This window comes from Dromaius novaehollandiae, chromosome 12 (assembly GCF_036370855.1).
Source record: "Dromaius novaehollandiae isolate bDroNov1 chromosome 12, bDroNov1.hap1, whole genome shotgun sequence".
Lineage (NCBI taxonomy): Eukaryota > Metazoa > Chordata > Aves > Casuariiformes > Dromaiidae > Dromaius > Dromaius novaehollandiae.
In genome coordinates, this window is record NC_088109.1 from 11,982,093 (window position 1) to 12,001,506 (window position 19,414).

The following is a 19,414-nucleotide window of genomic DNA, read 5'->3' on the forward strand; positions in this document are numbered from 1 at the left end:
AATAAAAATGGGTTCCTGTTATTTTACCTTTCAAAATCTTTCAATAAGTGAGTTTTAACCAGTCTAAAACAGTATCTGTAAAAGACTGATTGAACATTTCTTTCTCTGTTACATACATTTTAAAGAATGAAATATGCAATTCATCTGATCAACTGGCTACAAACCTTCCTAACCACACAGCTTAATATGTATTTATGTATTAATATGCATTATTCAACAGTATGAAAATGAAAAATAGTTATTTCAGGATGTTAATACCTGCTGAGAATTACAGTTTTAATTACTAATATAAATACTACTTAACACATGAAAAGTACACAGAAACCTCAATCTTACTGCAAGAAGTTTCCATTAATAAATGTTACAATCCATGGATCTCCCACTTCATAATACATTTGAAAAGGAAAAACACTTTGAAGAAATCCATTAAGCTGGAAGAACCTAACCATCACAGAGGAGTTAATTTACTCTTAAAAAAAAAAAGATTACAAATACAAAGGTCTGAAACTTTGAAGCAGTTTGGCCATGGTATACTAATTTGTCAAACCGCTGTTCTCTTTGCATGTAAAGTTATTTACCTGAAAATATATTATTACTATTCCTTCTGTCACAAAAAGATTAAGGGAATCCATACTGAAACACAAAAATACAAGACCTTAATAATTTAATTTTTACATAAAATACTGTAAGCAAGAAGAAATATTTTTAAGAGATGATAAACATGTTTTACAACTAGAAGTGCTTCTATTACATTGATATGCATAGTGATTTTGCTGAAATCAGACACCTTTGCCCTATACCATAAGACTGAAGTGATTTGAAATGGAAATATTTCCTGTCCACTCACTGCCAGTTTCTGTTCTGAGAGTGATATAACAGATGACATCCAGTACAATAAATTCTTTTATTAACCATAAATTTGAGACTGCTTTAGGGATTTGAAGTGTTCAGTTTCATGCTGAAAAAATGTAATGTTATCCACAGACCATCAGCATGTATAACAAAAACAGAGCCACAGGTTATGCTACTTTGATCAAATTATGAAAAGAAGTCTTTTGAATTTAAAAATACTTGAAAAAGCACTTACAATACTTTTTTAAACCTTTTTTTTTAAATGAGCTCCCCACACTGACTGATCTTTTTCTGTAGGAAACAATCACCTCTAACAAAAAAAGACCCTAGCAGAAAGTTAATGCCTTGCACAACTTCCTTTCTAGCAGTCATCTTATTTAAAAGGCACATAAGAAGTCAGAACTGCAACTAAAGATTTAAGAGTTCAAGCATTTAAATAAACAGATTAAAAAGTTAATTTGAAGGTGTACTTCTTACAAACTTTACTTGACCTTTTATCAAAGTTAAACTGAATATATAAACAGCTAATCCTAAAACACTGAACAGGAACAATGAAATACAGCATACAAAACTTTCAGTTTAAACCTTCAGCTCTGTATTAAAATAAAATTACATTACGATAATAAATTGAGAAGTAGATCCAAAGACGTATAAGCTTCATTTCCAATATAAGTGATCACAGGAAAACTACTTGGATGTGATGGTAAAATATAAATACAGAAACAACCATTTTCTCTGTTGCAACAAAACCTAACCATACTTAGGGAAAAAATTCATACCTATAACTTCAAATCAACCTTCCATGTAAAAGCATGCAAATAAACTATCAGAGTTTGCATACAGTTAACTTCTGCAGTTGAGTGGAAGATAACAAGCAGTAACTAAAACATATATACCAAATATAATGTGACTACACTGAATAATAATTATTTACATCTATCAACACTGTTAGATTATATTGGGCTTTATTCTCTCATTTATTTTGTGGCTGTGATTCCTGCATTTACTGCCTGAACGTAATAAAAAGAATGTTCTGTGCTTGCAGCTCATTCTTTAGGGAGCTGAATGTCCCATTTTCAAACCTCTGCATGACATTTCACGGCTTGTGGTCCTTATTGAAAAAGAACCCCAAAAGTGAATGGCATGATTAGTGAATTACTCTTACAAATGCAACTATATGGAGAAACCTAAGCTATCCCAACTTGTATTATTCCTAACTAATGAATAAAAGATAAAAGTTTTGTTTCCATTGCTGTTCTGAAGCAGCATGGAATAACAACCTTTCACCTGTTAACAGTCAAGTTGAGTTAGGTGGGGGTTTTTTGGTGTGTTTTTTGATTCTTATTTTAACTTCTTTGTAGTTAACTTATTACTTCTGGCAAAAAGAAGGTAAGTCAAAATAACTGCTAAACACCACAAACATAATGTGAAGATATATTAACTGAAAAAGTATAAACAATAAAGCAAAGCTGTAACTATTTTGGAATGGATTATGCTATTCTGATATTCTTTGAAAAGCATCTTATCAAAATATTTTTGTATTATATAAACTAAAAAAGCAGGACATCAGATACTGCTTTATACTAAAAACATCAGGCTATACATTTGGACCTGTCTTCTCTCGAGGCTGTTAATAGATGGCTTGTGAAGCAGTATCAGGTGGCCTCAGATAAAGTTCTGATGCAGTAAATAAAAATCAAAGCTCTTTATAATGGGAAATGATCCTTAACTGTACTCTGCATCCCCACAAATTTGCTCATCGATCCCGTACTAATAGGAGATGCTGTTTTCAGGGCCAGGTGAGAAAGAGGTATCTAAGACCTATTGGCTCTTTCTGTAATTTCAGTAGGAACCTGTCCAAATTCCATTCTGAAACTACTGACTGTCTACCGAAAGTCCCCCCCGTGGGTTACGAATGAACACACCACTCTTCCCTTGCTGTCAGGAAGGGCTGTATAGCGTTACTGTGCGCTCCTCAATAACTGCTGTGTTCCACCACAGAGTTGGCTATGTTTCAACAGAGGCTGCAGTTATTTCTGAAGGTTATCTTCTTGCTTTAAAGTATAACACTTGTGAAACATTCACCATTTAAAAAACACTCAGATGAAAACTATGTTCAAAACTCAAAATCTTATCCAATTTAGATTTTTTAAAGTTTCATATATGTTGTTTACTAACCTCTTAAGCTCTTTTGAGCAGATATTTTTTAAAAGTATTTAAATTCTCACAGCTCACAGGTAGGAATTTTGAAAGTATTTGAATAGTTACGTGAAGCATTGACTTCAGTGGCAAAATCAGCATGGGGAGCTCCTGAGTCCTGGGTCCAGCCCTTGGCTTTTCCTTCATGCTGTAGTTCAACACTTCCAAACATACACTTACCATAATTGCCTGGGGGTCTTGCTTTATCCATGTCATTGAAATAATTGAAATGATCGGAAGTTGTGAGAAGAAAAAGAAAATAAAAGAAAAAGAAGTAAGGATACTTTTAACCCGAATGATTTGAAAAATGTGATTTACAGTGCAGCTCACACAGTTGCATGGGTGGGGAGGGAAGAGCAAACAGCAACATCAAAGTGGGAAGATGCAGATGGAAGTGAAAATTGCTTTAACCGGCTTCACTTCTGAGTCTATATAACATGTAACTACACCCTGAGCCACAAAAGAGAACAAATCCCATTGAAAGTTAATAGGAGTTAGGGCACTGCATTCTTTTTGAAAATCCCAGTCCAAGCTTCTAAGGATCTGCTCACACTTAGAGGGTGAAGCTTAAATCACTCATTTATACCCCAAATCTCTAAGACTCCAAGGGGAAGCCCAGCATAAGCTTGAAGACTTTGCTAAAAAGACTTGTGATTCAGCCAGGTCCCCTTCCCACAGCATATTTAATGTTCATCCACACAGAGCAGTCTTTAGGCTCAGCACAAATCGCACAAATCACCAGTTCCGACTTCCATTCTCATTTTTTTTCTGCTGCCTATAATTAGAGACAAGCCCAGACAGAGAGATAGCACTGATCCCCACTGAAGTTTGCTTGAGGAACATGAAGCAGTACACACAGGTCTTACAGGGGCTTTGAGACAAGATACAGAGGAGCACCTGCATAGCTCGCACCGAGGAAAAAGGGGGGAAATTCCCATGGCTGACCTTAAATGTCTGAGTATCTGTACCCAAAGCTACTGTGGCACATTTAAAAACCTCATCCCTAAGGGCCTATTTACACAATGAAGCTATCACCATGTGATAAACTAAGGTGTAAATGTACAGTGCACTATCTATGCTATAATGACGCACCATGTAGATGTATCAGGACACACACCAACAAAGACATTGGAGGTAGCTACAAACAAAAGCCTAAGTATCAGAAATTGTCACGTTAGCGCACTAAGGCATGCTCTGCCTTAGGTCAGCCACGAAAACAAGTGCGATGCCACAGTAACATGGTGCTCCTGCTTCTGGCATTGTGTTTGTTCATTCCGAGCTAGTTCTGGTGCCTGCAGCACTACCCTGTGCTGGGAAGATGCTCCCAAAAACTCTCCGCATGGGGAGTGACTGCAAAAATAAGTAGTACTCCAAACTTGCATCCTAGTTTAGTGAGTAGTAACATTCCCATATACACAAACAAGAAGCCAAATAAGAGGCTTGCTTTTCAAGTGTGCCAAGCATCCACTTTTTGCACTGGAGTCAGTTCCAGCTGTTTAGTGCTAAGCAATCACAAAACATTAAGCCATTTATTTAAGGTAGAGAAGACAAAATCCCACCAAAATTGAAGTAAAAGTTTTGCCATTGATTTTAACAGGTAGGATTTTAGCAAACAAACAAAACCTAAACAAACAAAAAGCTTTAAACCAACAAAAGCAAGCAACAAAACTCACAAAACCCTTAGTCTTGTATTCTTAAAAGGAAACAAGATTACAGTGTTATGTTTCTACTGGCAAATGACAAACACAGGCCTGCATACAGTTTGTTTAAATCATTGTATAAAATAAAATGTAAGACATAAGATATAGTAGACATGTGACTACTAAAGCTTATTTCTTATGTTATCTGATTCGAAGCCAGTCACACCTGGAATACATATGTATAACTGAGCAGCTGATAGCTAGTTCTAACAATTTAGAAGATTTACTGTTTGGACCTAAATATTCTCAGATCCTGCTTTCCTATGAGTTAAACTGAATTCACACCTACATTTAACCTGCATTATAAAAAAAAGTCATTCTTTTTTAAACTTGCAATATTAGAATTATAAAATGGAGGATTTTTACAATTCATTACTCTTTGAAACTTTATATGCAAATAAATGAAACTCAGCTATGGATATCATTTACAAACAAAAATATTCTCTTACCTTCCTGTATCTCAGAATCTTACCCCAAAGCTTATTTTAATCTTGGGATTCTAAAAACTTAAAGGTAAACAATTACAAATATACACAAATAAAACAAGTAATTTTACATACTATGTATAAAATCAAGTTGTTTATTTTATAAAGGTAGGATGTATTTTTTAAGTAAAAACATTGCGAATTTGAGATTCCCTTGTGTTGGTTAAGACTAAAATCTTCCACTTCAGAATACAAAGCAAAATTAATTAGAAAACACAGTTTGAGTGAAAAGTAATCTTGCCAAGAGTTCTTAGAAAGGATCACCTTGAATGTGTTTGATGCTGAGGAAACGCCATAACTTTTCTTTACACAAAAGCAGTCATCAACAGAGCCCAACCAGATGTTACGTTTTCTTTTCTTAGTTTCTGTAAACCTCCGTGACCTCCCTCAAATTAAAAAAAGGAATAGCATTTTTAAAGCCACAGGAGCTATCATTAGTGAAGCATTCGAAGGATTTTCATTAATGCATAGCCAACCAACCAGGAATTTTCCCACAGCCACATACAAAAAAAGTCAGAGAAGTCACTGATTGCTTGGTTGGATTTGAATGTAGTCAGAAGTAAGATCAGAAATATCTAGTTCCTCCCACTGATGTAAGAGTGGGGAACATGGGGAAGGTCAGAAATTAAAATCCAAGTCTGCCCACCAACCATGAGCAAAATCTGACACTGCCATAACACTGTGAGTGTAAAAATGGAAAGAACAATTTTGGGGGGGTGGGGGGAGAATCACATGAATAGATAGAAATTAGTTAAATGATTTAGGAACCTTTAAACACAGAACACGCAGTTCCAAGCAGAACTGCATGCTGGTCATCTCCGCCACATACCTGCATCTACACATAGATTGATGTTGCCTAGTTGTTAATGTAATTCCTAAAGTTTATAGCAACTTAGGGCATGTCCTGCAGCACACTGTGGGAGAACAGTGAGTCTCTCCCTTCTGAACCCCTGTGCTAAACCCCTGCAGCATATTTAGCTGGAGCCCTTTGAACCCTGCACGCTCGTCTGTCCCCTCTAGTTTCTCCCAATCCCAGGTTCCAGCGCAGGAGCCTGTACTTTCAATGTTGAATCATCACAATACAGACAAAAGTTACGGAAAACAAAAGAATGCATTTCAACGGCACTACCTTCAGAGACATTACAGTGGTGTCTGCATTACTGTGACAGGTTGTGCTCTGTACAAGACCTGTAAAGGAAAAGGCAAGAAATCTTGCCAGGTACGGACTCAAAGACCTCTGGCTTACAAGCTTCACGCTGCCAAGAAGAAGGTGCACCTGGCAACACAGAGGCCATTGTTTCACAGCCATCTGTGCACTGTCAGATCACCAAGTGGTACAAATTTCATTCAGATCAGTCACGGGCACACAACTCAAATTCTGTTGAATTAACCAAAACATACATTTCAGAGTTTATGCTTTCAGGCTTGCAGAAGGAGATATGATACCTGATCTGGCATGAAATCTCCTAGGACAAAGCTACCTCTCATATTTGTTTGAACACATTAGAAGAAGCAGAATGAGGCATGTGGCCACAGTGTTTTTGATCCAGTCCAAGATACCCTAAAATTAGACTTACTGCCTTGCTGAACAACAGCCCAAGACTGGATTCACAAGAACAAAAAAAAAAAAAAAAAAAAAAAAAAAAAAAAAAGTGCTCAGGCATCTACAACTTCAGAGAGAACAAGAAGAAAGATCATAACACATATTCAACAGATTGCTATGATATATATTCCCTAAGTATAGATACACATTTATGTGCTACTGATAAATTTTGACACTTCAGTAGAAGAGTTGCTTGCAACTTTCTGATTCTTGTCTTTCCCAAATACTCAACATGACCTCTATATATACCTAAGCCATACTTTCTACAAATTGTATTTTTTAAAAAAATTGAGCAAATGAAGCAAAAATGAAGGCATAGAAGAGCAAAATGAAGACATAGAATCTACCCATTCAAGCTAATGGACGGCTTCTAAGTACTTCCTCTAAAGTGTTCAGTTGTTTCTTTAGTGGCAAGAAAGCATGGAGGCACAGAAGGTGGTTCAGGAGCCGAGACAGTGAGTCTTATTGTAATAACCTCACAAACAGCTCTTTCTATAGATTTTGCCACTTCCTTTTATTTGTTAGGTAGTACACTTCAGACTATTCTCTTTTTTCGGTAGCATTTTCCTTCCCTCTTCCTTCTTTCTCTAGTATTCTTGTAGCAAGCATCAATGTGTTTTTCATGCACCAGGGAATGTATCAGTTTGTCATCCCATCTGCCGTAGGAGGTCAGGGCCCTCTCCCCGAATGTCTTGGTGGCTATGCAGAGGCAGTTTCCTGTCAGAGGGAATGGATTCTTCCGTCATGAAAAAGAAAAGAATCCTTGCTCTTACATCCTACATTACGTACACTTGCTGGTTGATGCTTAAATTAAACTTGGTGTAGCTGGTGTAAACTTGGTTATCTCATTTCCGCATAAGCCTGCTCAAGAGGTTTTCATAGGCACAATTCCAGTCTTTATTATTTACAACATGCTATGAAAGGGATTTCATATTTAACCTTTTTTTAAAATGACTTTCTTTTAACCTGGACATTATAAGTTAAAGAACATTCTGGGATCATTACTGGATCATTTAACCCAAGTTGAAGCAAAACCAGGGGAATTTAATGTGCTGGTGCTGGCAGCAGTAAGCAACTACTTTTCTAAGCTAATGGAGGGAATCCACCCACCTGTGTAAAGATGTCCATCACCTACTGACTGAAGATCCTATAAAAGAGTGGAGAGGGCTTATAAAGCACAGAAACTGCCAGTTAGTGTCTGTGCTGTAGAGTCTTGCAAAGCATTTTCAGTTTCAAATATCTGAAACATCCTTATCACCAGCCAAGAGCAGAGGAAAAACGTGGGTGAACACTGAACAGTAAACCAAATTAGGATGTGGACACTTCCTAGCCACAGAACTCATTTCCTTCTGCGGTCCCCTTACCACTTGAGCAACGTGCCAAGAATGAAGAGTACCAACAGGCCACACCCAAGCGATTTTCACACGCAGTACAGCCACTGGGAATAATAATCCGGGACGTCTGGAGCAGCGCTGCCGTGCCAGTGGTGGTATAACACTGCAACAGCCTATTAGCAAGAAGCAATTCCAAAGAGTACAATATATCCTGAAACAGGCACTGATGCTTGCTAAACCTCTAAGTCAAGCTTTGATTCTTTTTAATAATCAGTTCAAACTTGGAACAAATCCCTAGCTGCACATTTTATTTCCCTCACACTCTTGGAATCCATCCACCCAGCAGTGGGAGCAGGCAGGAGGACTAGAACAACAACATGGCTCGCACCATCATGTACATACTCACGCTCTCGCATTCATGCACTCATACTACCTTTTAGAATGTTGTTGTTTACTTGAAACCCTCTTGCTAATCCACGATTTCCCTGATCACCTAAAAGAACAGTGACAGCTCCTTATCTTGGTCTGGAATTTGCTTCTGTAAGGCTTCCTCAGCGGGTTCTTAAAGGCCCTTCTTAAACCTTTAAAATTTGTTCTTAGAACATCCTCTCCTTCATCTATCCATGGGACTTGTTCCAGGACTTATTCCAGAACAAATGTTTGGACAGTATCTCTTAGGGGATTTGACTGACAAGACTAAACAGAACAGGCCTTGTGAACCGAGGGGTTAACACCAAGTATCAGATAGCTTTCTGAGCTTCGGAGGCAGACAAGAAGTAATTTGTAAGGCAGAAAGCTTGGTAAATAGAGGCCCAGAGAAAACTGGTACGACCAGGAGACCTAGCAAAAATTGAAAAAGAGATACACACTCATCAGATCTATTTTCACTGTAAAGTAGGTTACTCCAAGCCCATTTTAAAGCAAAAAAAGACTCTTATCTATACCCATGGCCAGCCAATAGCATCTGTGTTCAAAGTGGTTTTAAGCCAGTTTTAAAAAACTGCTGATGGGCTAAAAATAGGTAAAACCTGCAGCTAGTATTTACGAACTTTACAAAATATAGCATTTAGAATTCATATATTTATTAGAAATAGATTTACTTATGGCCTTCTGAGTTTTGGAGGCAAACGAGGATCAATTTGTAAGACAGAATGGCTGGTATGTAGAGGCCCAGAGAAATCTGGATGGCCAGTGAAGTTTCCTAAGAAACATTTCTTAACTGTACTTTCCTGTGTTCTTTAATATTTGTCTGCACATACATAAGCTTATGACTCACTTCCAATAATTACCCATTTGTTTTATATCCATACATGCATTCAATACAGGGTATTAAATTTTGGGCTTCTCCCCAAAGAGTTTTGGGCATCTTCCCTAATCCATTGAGGCCCCCAACACTTCTATAAATTCAAGAAATTATGTTTTAGACATGGTGATGAATGTACAATGTACTAATTAATACAGGTTCAAACAAGTTGAAAAATGAACTTTTATACCTTGACAGAATTTTGGATATTGAAAGTGATAATGTGTTTCTGTTAAACAAATATTGCAGTAGAACTACTGAAGGAGACTATCCATTACTATCATAAGCCAGCATTCACTCCGAAAGTAAGTACATATCCGATTAAAGTCTCCAGTGGAAAATCACATAGAAACTTTGAGTGCCAACATGGGTGACTATAACTGAGGGCTAGGAAAGACAAATAGCTGGATAATGTAACAATTGCAAAATATCATATGCACAAGGCGATAAAGTCTTTTTTCAAGTTTGTACTTAAACTTTGACCCTTAAATAGAGTCTCAAGTTACCATAACATAGAATAAGTTACCTAATATGTACTTCAAGGTAATAAAAAGCAGGTCTTGAGTTACTATAGCATGCACTTCTTCCATAAAATCATTTTTCATAATTAATATAGAGGAGGATATATCAAATAAACTCCATGTACTTGATAAAACTTTTATGTGTTTTTTCAGATGTGATGCTTTCACTCAGTGTTCAGTTTTATATGTAAATATAAGGTATAAAAACATCAGCATGAAATTATTAAAGTTTCAGAAAAAAACTTTCTGAAATACACTTCATTATACTGCTAGCAATATATGTAAAAACAAAGCACTATATTTTAAAAACAAAAATTTTTACTTTTAAAGATTAAAAATTTTATTCAAGCTTAACAGTTTTCCAGTAATACTTTGCACTCCTGTTATTTTACAGGCCTCTAAATAACATGCTAAATTTATGGGTAAAATTCTGCCTTTGAGCAGAATTAAGCAGGCAAGTTCACATCAAAGCTTTGTTTCATCATCTTTGGACTGATCTGTTGGAAGAGACAGCTGGTCCTTATTAAACACCCTTTAAATGTTGCAGTTTTAATTAACTAACATACATATTATATTAACAGTACCCAATAATTAACTAAAGAAAAGTTAGTATCATGTAATCACAACTGCTTAACATCTTTTCGGCAGTGGACTAGAAAGTATTAATCTGTTTTAAAAGTACTTATTCTTAAGTAAGTGGCTGGCAATTTTAAATTAATAAGACTGACATAGCAGTTACTACACTTCTACTTACTCAAAAGCCGATTTTTGTGGGGAGTAAGACAGGGAGTAGAGTCTGACATCTAAACCAAAGATGTGTCCTAGAGAGTCCAACAGTCCCGAGAGACTTCAACTGCAGAAATCAGTCAATGGTTTATCTATTAGTCTTATGTTCAATTTCCCAATTTCACACCAACATACAAGGAAAGATCTTTCTTGCTGTTAATACTCAGAGCAAACTTCAATGGCATAAACAGGCTTATGTTTCCATAATTTTGTTTGAATGTTCATTCTGAAAACACAGTATATAAATTGTCTAGCCTCAAAGTTCCTGAAAAAACATTCATCTGCTTATTTAAGCATAAACACACTTAAGTTACTTTGTGTATTTTTTGATTAACTTAAGTAGACAGATTGTTATTAAAACTTTTTGACACTAGAGTAAAAATGGGGTCACATTCTCTGTTATCTTACCTGATTAATTTAACTTCCCCAAAAGCTACAGTGAGTTAGAAGCCAAATTCTAAACTAAATTGAAGTAATACAGATGCCTACCTGCACGACTGACCGTGCTTGCAAACCCTTACACTCAACACGTTGCGTTATATCTAATCAGAGAAATGCACTAAGTTTTAAATGACACATCTAATGAACTCTAAAATGTCCCCACATTGCTCTAGACGCCAGGGGAAAGAAACCTATTGATTCTAACAAGAAAAAACAAAAAAAAGAAAAAGAAAAAAAATCAGGAAAATGGAGGATACAGAACTGCTGGCATCTGGTCTGCAGAGCCTTCAACCAGCTCTGGAATTGTCTATAGATTAAAGAACCCACTGATGGCAACGATTAACACCTTCCAGTATGCTTAATCTCAAGTCTGTCTTCTGCCAAATACCCTTTAAAATTTTTAAATAGCCTGCAAGAGAAAATCTGATTTTTCAACTGTCGGAAAATAATAAGAAATAAAGAAGGGAATTTAAACTCCAGTAAATTATTTCTTACCATTTTACAAGCCATTCTTCCCCCCAAATAAAGTTCCCAAAACACAAATTTAGTTGGGGAAATCATTCCAGCATGGTTCAGCTCTATGCTTAAAAAAAAATCTAGCTGTAAAGAAGAATGAGTATGTGTTGGGAGGGATATACAGGGATCCCTTTGCCTAGGGAGACAGACAGATGTAGGGACCCTGCAGCACGAGCCCTAAGACAAAAGTAGGGCAAGCAGATGTCCTGGTATTGGAACAAGGAGGAGTGGGGCTCTTTGCTATAAAACAGAGGAAGCCACAGAAAGCTTCTTAAATGAGGAACATAGAACATGACACAAAGAGAGTTTCAGGGGAGGATGCAGGGGAACAGGGAGCCCCTAGTCTGTCTGATAAGCTTTGCCTAGCAGAGCAGAGAAAGGTATAACTCTCTGCTAGCTACAGGGCAGAAAAAAAATAGTTTTGCTAAAAATGCTATATTATTTATTCTCTTTCATCAGACAGTCTCATTAATTTTAAGCTTTATAGTGAACATGGTTCAGAGCCAAGATCTTCAGAGGAATTAAACGTATGAAAAGAGATTACTCATGTGTGTAGTCCCATTAGAATCCACAAAACTACTTGAGAGTAAAGTTGCTCATGTGTTGAACTCTGCATAAATGAATTTGAAACATATTCAAATCAACTTCAAAATCCCATTCTGTATTCCCTGTACGCATAATAGTTTGTTTACAGGAGAAAAAAAAAAAAAAGAAAAGAAAAGCAGAGAATACTTTTCCAGAATAGTTCCCCATGTGGACATACTTATTCTAGATTAAAAGAGGCCCTTTCCTGATTTATTTGTTCTGGATAAAGGTACACATATGGTGTAGTAAGACCATCCATATGGAAAGCCACTTTGCAATATTATTCTACTTTAAACAAATGTTATATACCTTAATCTGAAATAACATTAAGTGTAGGAATACATTAAAACTTCCGTTAAACATCAACAGAAGAAATCCTAGACTTAGCAAAGTCAGTCCAAATTCTAAAATCCTGAATCCATTGAAATCACCACTAATTATTAGTAACAGTAATGTTCTTAAAGTTATTAGTCCTAATATTAACTGCTTTACTGCTACAGACATATGTTAAGCTTGCAAGACCAATACTGAAGTATTACCAAATCACGTAATTAATGGAGGCACACATTTTGCAACTGAGGTTGTGTAAATCATATCTAAAGCCTTTAGTTTTGAAAACGTAGGTTATTCTTAAGAATAATTTGAGAAGCTGTGAATCAAAGTATCAAATACTTCCTCATTATATTCTTATAAACATAGTCCAGTAATATGCTTGTGTCTAGTCAAGCTTTTACTGCACAAAATATTGAGGCAAATCAAAGCGATTTTTGTAGAGTAAAGGGAAAATGAGCATTTCTTACAAAAATGTAATGGCATGGAATTAAGCACAGATTTCTACAAACAACACCCAAAAATGATTAAAAAAAAAGATTCTGCTGAGAGGAGAAGTATACCATATATTTCCAGTTTTAACAGAGGAAAATATCCACCACATCTGTGTGTCTCTAAATATACATACACATAGTCAGATACCCACATTTTATTTCTGGATTAGTTAACTAAGTATTAAAAGTTAACTGATATTTTTCTGTATTATTTATGCTGTCGAGAATTACTCCAGCTCAACTGTTTCAGTTAAGGTATACCAGACATTTTTGCTGTTTGTCTTTCTCCATACAGAATGTTAAGATTGATTCATGCCCTTAACATACATTAATTAGACACTACTTGTAAGCTGCAATAAGAATATCTATTTGAATAGGATACAATTACTTCAGGGCTTGTGTCTTTTCAATCAGTCAGTGTCCCTGCAGTGTTTAGAGTGGCAGAGGGGAAGTGGCCTGTGGTTAAACAGAGGAAATACCAAGGAATTTTAATAGAGCAAATAGTCTCTTTACTTCCTACAGGGTACTACTTCAAAGGCAACCCTGCTCCAGAGCAGACAATGTGTTAGAGGGGCCATCAGTCATTTAATAGCATGTCAAGTCTACTCAAAACTTACATGCAGACCAAGACAAACAGCACAAAGCTGAGACAATGGGTGCCATCCTGTAGTCATTATTCTAATAAATGCCGCCCCACCCAGACTGTGTAGGCAACATTAAACAAGGTTGGTATTACAGAACCAGACTGTGAAATTATAACGAAACAAGCAGACCAGACATCTAACAAACTGGCTAGGAAAATCTGAACGTGAAGCTGAAAACGTATTGAAAACAGAAACTAGTGTAACTATTTAAGAAATCAAAATGTCACTTTGTTGTATGGGATGAAAGATAAAAGTTTTTCATGCTAATTTGAAAGAGTGTATTTTTGACTGACCTATAAGTCAAAATACTTAAATTAAGCAGATTTTGGTGTATTCAGATTTATGACAATTAATACAATATTAATACACAATTTCATGAATTATGTAAGCAAAAATAAACACAGTGAAAACGGATATTTCTATAAATGTCAAAACAAAGTATATTAATCAAGTATTAGGACTTTTAATAGGCAGCAATAGCTTACTTAATAGCTGATGCAAACCTTGACAGAAATACACACAGCGGTCATTAGGGGAATGTGGAGTATCTTGCCTGCATCTTGGGAAACATTAAACAGGAGTACTGAGCCAAAACATTTTATTCTTCGCACTTTTAAACTTTTAAAAGTGCTACGGAGTTCCACCCAACAAAAAGATTTAAATCTTAAACTTTATCACCATTTGAAGTATTTTTTTCCACGCTCCTCTCTTCTTTTGCACACTTCCCAACGCTTTCAGCCTTCTGCCCTACCTTCTACAAACCCCTGAGCCGTGTGTTGCAGTAACGTCCGCAAAGGATCTGATCTGAAACCACGAAAATCCGTAGTGACAGTGTAACAAAAAGGAAAAGCAATGAAAGTCAGTTGTGTTCCCTCCGGTGCTGCGGGAGCACCACGCTTCGACTACGCTTCAACTAGACACCAGGAGAGATTACCAAAAGAAAAAAAAGTTACTTAAAAATAACGAAACAAAACCCAATCGAGAAAAGTCTGACACTAAAACATACCAGAAACAGGAACAAAAGGCAAAGACCAGTAACAAAATGTTTATCACCTTCCTTCCCCTTCCCCCTCCCGTAAATTTCCTACACCCTCTGTATAACGATCAGGCCCGCAGCTAAGACCCCAAGCCGGCCTCGAGTCATTAAAATAACAAAGCCCAAGTGATCGCTTTTCATCCTTCTCGCAGCGCAGGTCGACGTAAGGAAGGGGACAGCGCTACTGGTAAAAGACCTGTTGAGTGACTTCTTCACACTCGCTGCGTACGAGATGCCTCCCTCCCCCAGGCGAGAAACCAATAAACAGCCCTTCCCGGGAAATGCCACCCTCTCTCCCGGCCGCAAGTTAACGGCCAGATGTAGAGCCCCGGGGCAGCCTGATTAGTTGCAGGAGACGTTTTCCCCCTCCACGGCAACCCCGTCCCTCCTCGCCCACCCCGGGAAAGGACCCGTCCCACCCGCCCTGCCCGCGCGGCGGGACAGCGCCCGACGCCCGCAGCCGCCAGACTCCCCGCATCTCCCCGCAAACGCTGCAGCCTGCAACAGCCCCGCTCAGGGAAGGCGCCTGCCCGCGCGGGCAACCGAGCGCCACGCTCGGCCCCACTCACCCTCGCTCCGCAGGCATCGGCCGCCGCGCCCCTCCGGCCGCCCGCTCCGGCCGCCCGCGCGAGCCGCCCGCCGCCGCCGCAGACGAGCAGCGCCAGGAGCCAGGGGCCGAGCGGCAGCCGCGCTGCCATGGTGCGCCGCGAGCCCGGCAGCGCCCGCGGAGCGGAGGGCTGCGCGGCGCTGTGCATGCGCGGCGCGGCCGGGGGCTCCTCCTCGCCGTGCCCGGCGCCGGGCTCGGCCCCCGCCCCGCTCCGCCCCGCCGCCGCGGTCGGGGCGGGGGGCTCCTCCGCCCCTCACGGGCCCCGAGCCGCTGCAGCTCGCGGCCTCCCCCCCGGGGCGCACCTTCCCCACGCACCGCGCGCGGGGCCTCGCTGCTCCGCACAGCCCCAAACGGTCTCCGAAAAACTTCGCTGAAAACTGCAGGTTGCCAGCTAGGACCTGGTCATCCCTCCCCTTCTTCTTTACGCTGTCGCGGTACTGCGCTGCTGATCTGCACTCCGGAGGTGGATGCAGCTCGCAGTCACCTCCCGACTTTGGCCCCCTTTTCGCAAACGGGTATGCAGCTTTGCTAACAGGGCTGGCACTCCTGCAATCACAGCAGCTGCAGTCCAAGGAGCCTGCGAGATCACAGCCAGACAGAAAAACAGTTGCAGATCTTTTAACAGTTAAAGAGTAATGAATAGAATACTGAGAAGGACAAACTGGAGGAACATACTACCATATAATTTCGGCAGTGGAAAATGCAATGGAAATTGTATGTTTCGATATTTATCTCACCTTTTTCAATTTCAATCTCTAATCTGGATTTCAGTACTACATGCTTTGACCAAAACACTCCTCTTTAAAAGAAAAGAAGTCACATTTCAAATAGTTATCAATTACAAGCTGTTCTGACATATCAATAAATTTTATCAACTACAAACCCTTTGCATAAACATGTAAGCAATGTAGAAATCTAAGGTTCCGCTGAATCACAGAATCATAAAGGAATTTAGCGTGGAAGGGACCTCAGGGGGTCATGCGGTCTAACCCTCTGCTTAAATTAGGGCCAACTTCAATGTTAGGTCAGGGCCTTGTCACACCTCACTTCTTTTTGCATATCACTTAACTCCAATTATTTTTGAAAAAATTCTATTTCCATACTAGTACATGCTGTTACTATAATTAATATAGGACGAAAACATACTCCTAATAGACAACACCATTAAGTTGACCAGTTGAGAGGAAATATGACCTATTCATAATTTTAAAATTAATAATGGTTTTGCACCTATCAGAAGATTTTCTATCCTTTGTGAACACTGGCTAATAATAATAATAGTCTCTTAAACTGCTTAGTTAAGCTGATGAATCACAGTTCTTGCACTCACAGTTCCCTTTGAAAACAGGTTTGTGACTTGGGGATGGACAGAGCCCTTCACTGTGACATGAACAGAAATGACATTCTTGCCACTAAGCATGTTTTAGGACGAATTGGAGATTAGGCCATAGCCCTTTCAGGGCTTTGTGAGTAAATGATACTTACAGTTGGTTTTCATTTCCTCTGCAGACTGGAATTCTGGAAAAGGGAATATTAAAAATATCCATTCTATAGGTGAAATTTCACTGATTTTAAGATGAAGTTTAAGGTTTTCTAACGTCTGGTATATCCCGCACCAGAATTAAAGCTTAGCTTATTTTTCTTCACTGTGTACCATACACTTCTAGCTGAGTATTCTTGCTTTACTTTCTCCTTTCATTACTCAGAAGTGACCAACCAGTCTTGAAAACTATACAGGTTGAATTTTTTAATCAAGTCAGACTGTGTAAAAACAATAAATAACTATAGTCCTTTTACGTTTCAATTCATTGCAAAGCACATATAGCAACACAATAACATTCCTAACAAAAGGAAGACATGCATAATCTATTTACAGGGCAGTAATGTCTCTGCTGCCCATAATCATCTATTCTAAACACTGATTCCTGTTGAATATATCTCCACTGACCGGCAAACAGATCTGCCCTTAGGCTATGTGGAAATCAAACCACAGTGAGGAAAGTCTGGCGCTCTGTTAACCGAGTTCTAGGAATTTGGAGAAGCTGCAAATTTCAAGTGTGAGCAAAAAGGAAAATTATCTGTGGTTTAATGCATTACCCTACAATGTTTTTAATACAAATGAAGATATAGAATGAATAATTACACTCCTTGGGCAGCAGAATAACCACAGAACTCGCAGTCACAACTGATTACACTGGCAAAACCCAAAAAGCGTAGAAGCAACTGGTCTTATTTACTCAGACCTACTAACACAAAATCAGCCTCAATGTCCCTTTCCTGCTACCTCAACCCAAGCTTATAGCAAAAGGACACATCTGAAAAAAAATTACCTCAATTCTGCCACCATGGCCAACTTACTAACATGAATGTACTGACTGTATACAGAAGTCTTTCATTGTTTTGTATGTATTTAGAATAGTTTCCAATGAATTTTTTTTTGTGGAAAAGAGTAGAGGGGAGGTGGGAATCAAATGACAGCAGTTAAAAGTTTTAGCTAGATTCTCTAAAACGCTGCTAGCTAATGCAAAGGCAAAAATATCTGAGGGGACTCGGATTTTCTGCAAGCTTTTCTGCCCTTTTTACAAGTCTCTTGTTTTGAAATAGTATAGAATACATATGAGTCAGAGAATATCCAGAAGTCATGGGTATCAGTATCATGCATTCTACAGCTGGTTTCGGTTGCCACTCTACCTTCTTGCTTAAAGCTAAAAACCTTTTTCTTCCTCCCCCCCACCCTGAGCAGCTGTTCCCAGATGGACGAGATGGTGAGAACTCAGCAATTCCTATAAAAACATGAAAGCTCATGTAATAAAAAGTTTTGCTATATGGTTAAGAATTCCCTATCAAATTTTTTTAGTACTCAGCAAAAATTCCCCCTAATACTTGGAAGTTGTACACTCCAACAATACTTCATATCTCTAGCACTGAAATACCTCTCCCAGGAGAGACTGATCTTGTCTGTAAAAGGAATTATGGAAACAGCTGAGTTTTAGTCAGGCCAGAAAGTAAGCATCTTGCTTGCAGAAGTATCCAGTTGGGTCAGATGATCACGACTATTGCGATATCACAATTTTGTTACAGATATTTCAGGGCTGACAATCTTGCAGTTGACATCATGTGCTGTTAGAAACTATCTTGAACCAAGCACATGTTGTGCTAAAAGTTTGCCAAAATCTCAGAAACTTCTTACTGGTCTGAAATCACAACAAAATGTCACCTCCCTCTCCATAAAAGCACAAATATGATCCCACAACAGAAAACCCATAACATGAGGGTCTTCTGGAACTTCATCTGGCAACTCCTGGAAGTCAGAAAGCTAGATCTTTTGAAAATAAGCACGCATACAAAAAAGTCACACTAACATGGGGGCGGTTCATCTATGGAAAAAACATCTAGCATAGGAAGGAGGAATATCTTCCAATACCAAACCTTAAAAACAGAATTAAAAAGGAAATGTGAAATTGATGGGGACGGTCTCACCAGGGCATGAACATTCCCAGCAGTGTCAAGGATCCCAAAATTATACGCTGTTGAGATCTTCCATATTATAACTTGTCATACCTTCAAAAGATCGAGCTATGCTCAAGTGAAAGATTTTCAACTGACAGACAGTGACCCAAGGCTGTGGAATTGAAATTTGAATCAAATATATAAATTGTTTTCAATATTTATCTTTTTTATGGCAATTTTTAAATCGCTATGCCCTGAGAAATGTGCCAAACATTCATGAAAAACTCTGAAAGTCTGTATTACTATTCCCATTTTATAGATGGGGAAACTTAAGCACACAGTCATAAAGATGCCTGCTTTCATGTCCTGCACACATGCTCAGGGCTTAACCAATTAGATCTGGAGTCAGGAAAGACTCTGCCCCCTAGCAATATAGGAGAAGACCCCTGGAGGGTAGGCGTTTTTTTGCTTTTAATTTGCCTCTTTCTACAGAAGTAAAAACAACTTCCTAGGGTCATTCAGACATTA

At 38.4% G+C, this 19,414-nt stretch overlaps 1 protein-coding gene across 2 annotated transcripts in view; it reads right to left on the reverse strand.

The window, feature by feature from the left end:
- Nucleotides 1-15,811, reverse strand: part of IL17RD (interleukin 17 receptor D) — a 52,809-nt gene extending 36,998 nt beyond the window's left edge. The window contains exon 1 of one of the 2 annotated variants that reach the window (XM_026096235.2): nt 15,752-15,811. Coding sequence is in view for 1 of the 2 variants with exons in the window: in XM_026096236.2 (XP_025952021.2) it covers nt 15,399-15,584 (186 nt within the window). In the remaining variant the exon portion in view is untranslated. Of the gene's footprint in view, nt 1-15,398; nt 15,591-15,751 lie in introns of those variants that run through there. The other variant, XM_026096236.2, reaches the window with a different exon arrangement.
- Nucleotides 15,812-19,414: the final 3,603 nt, after the last annotated feature.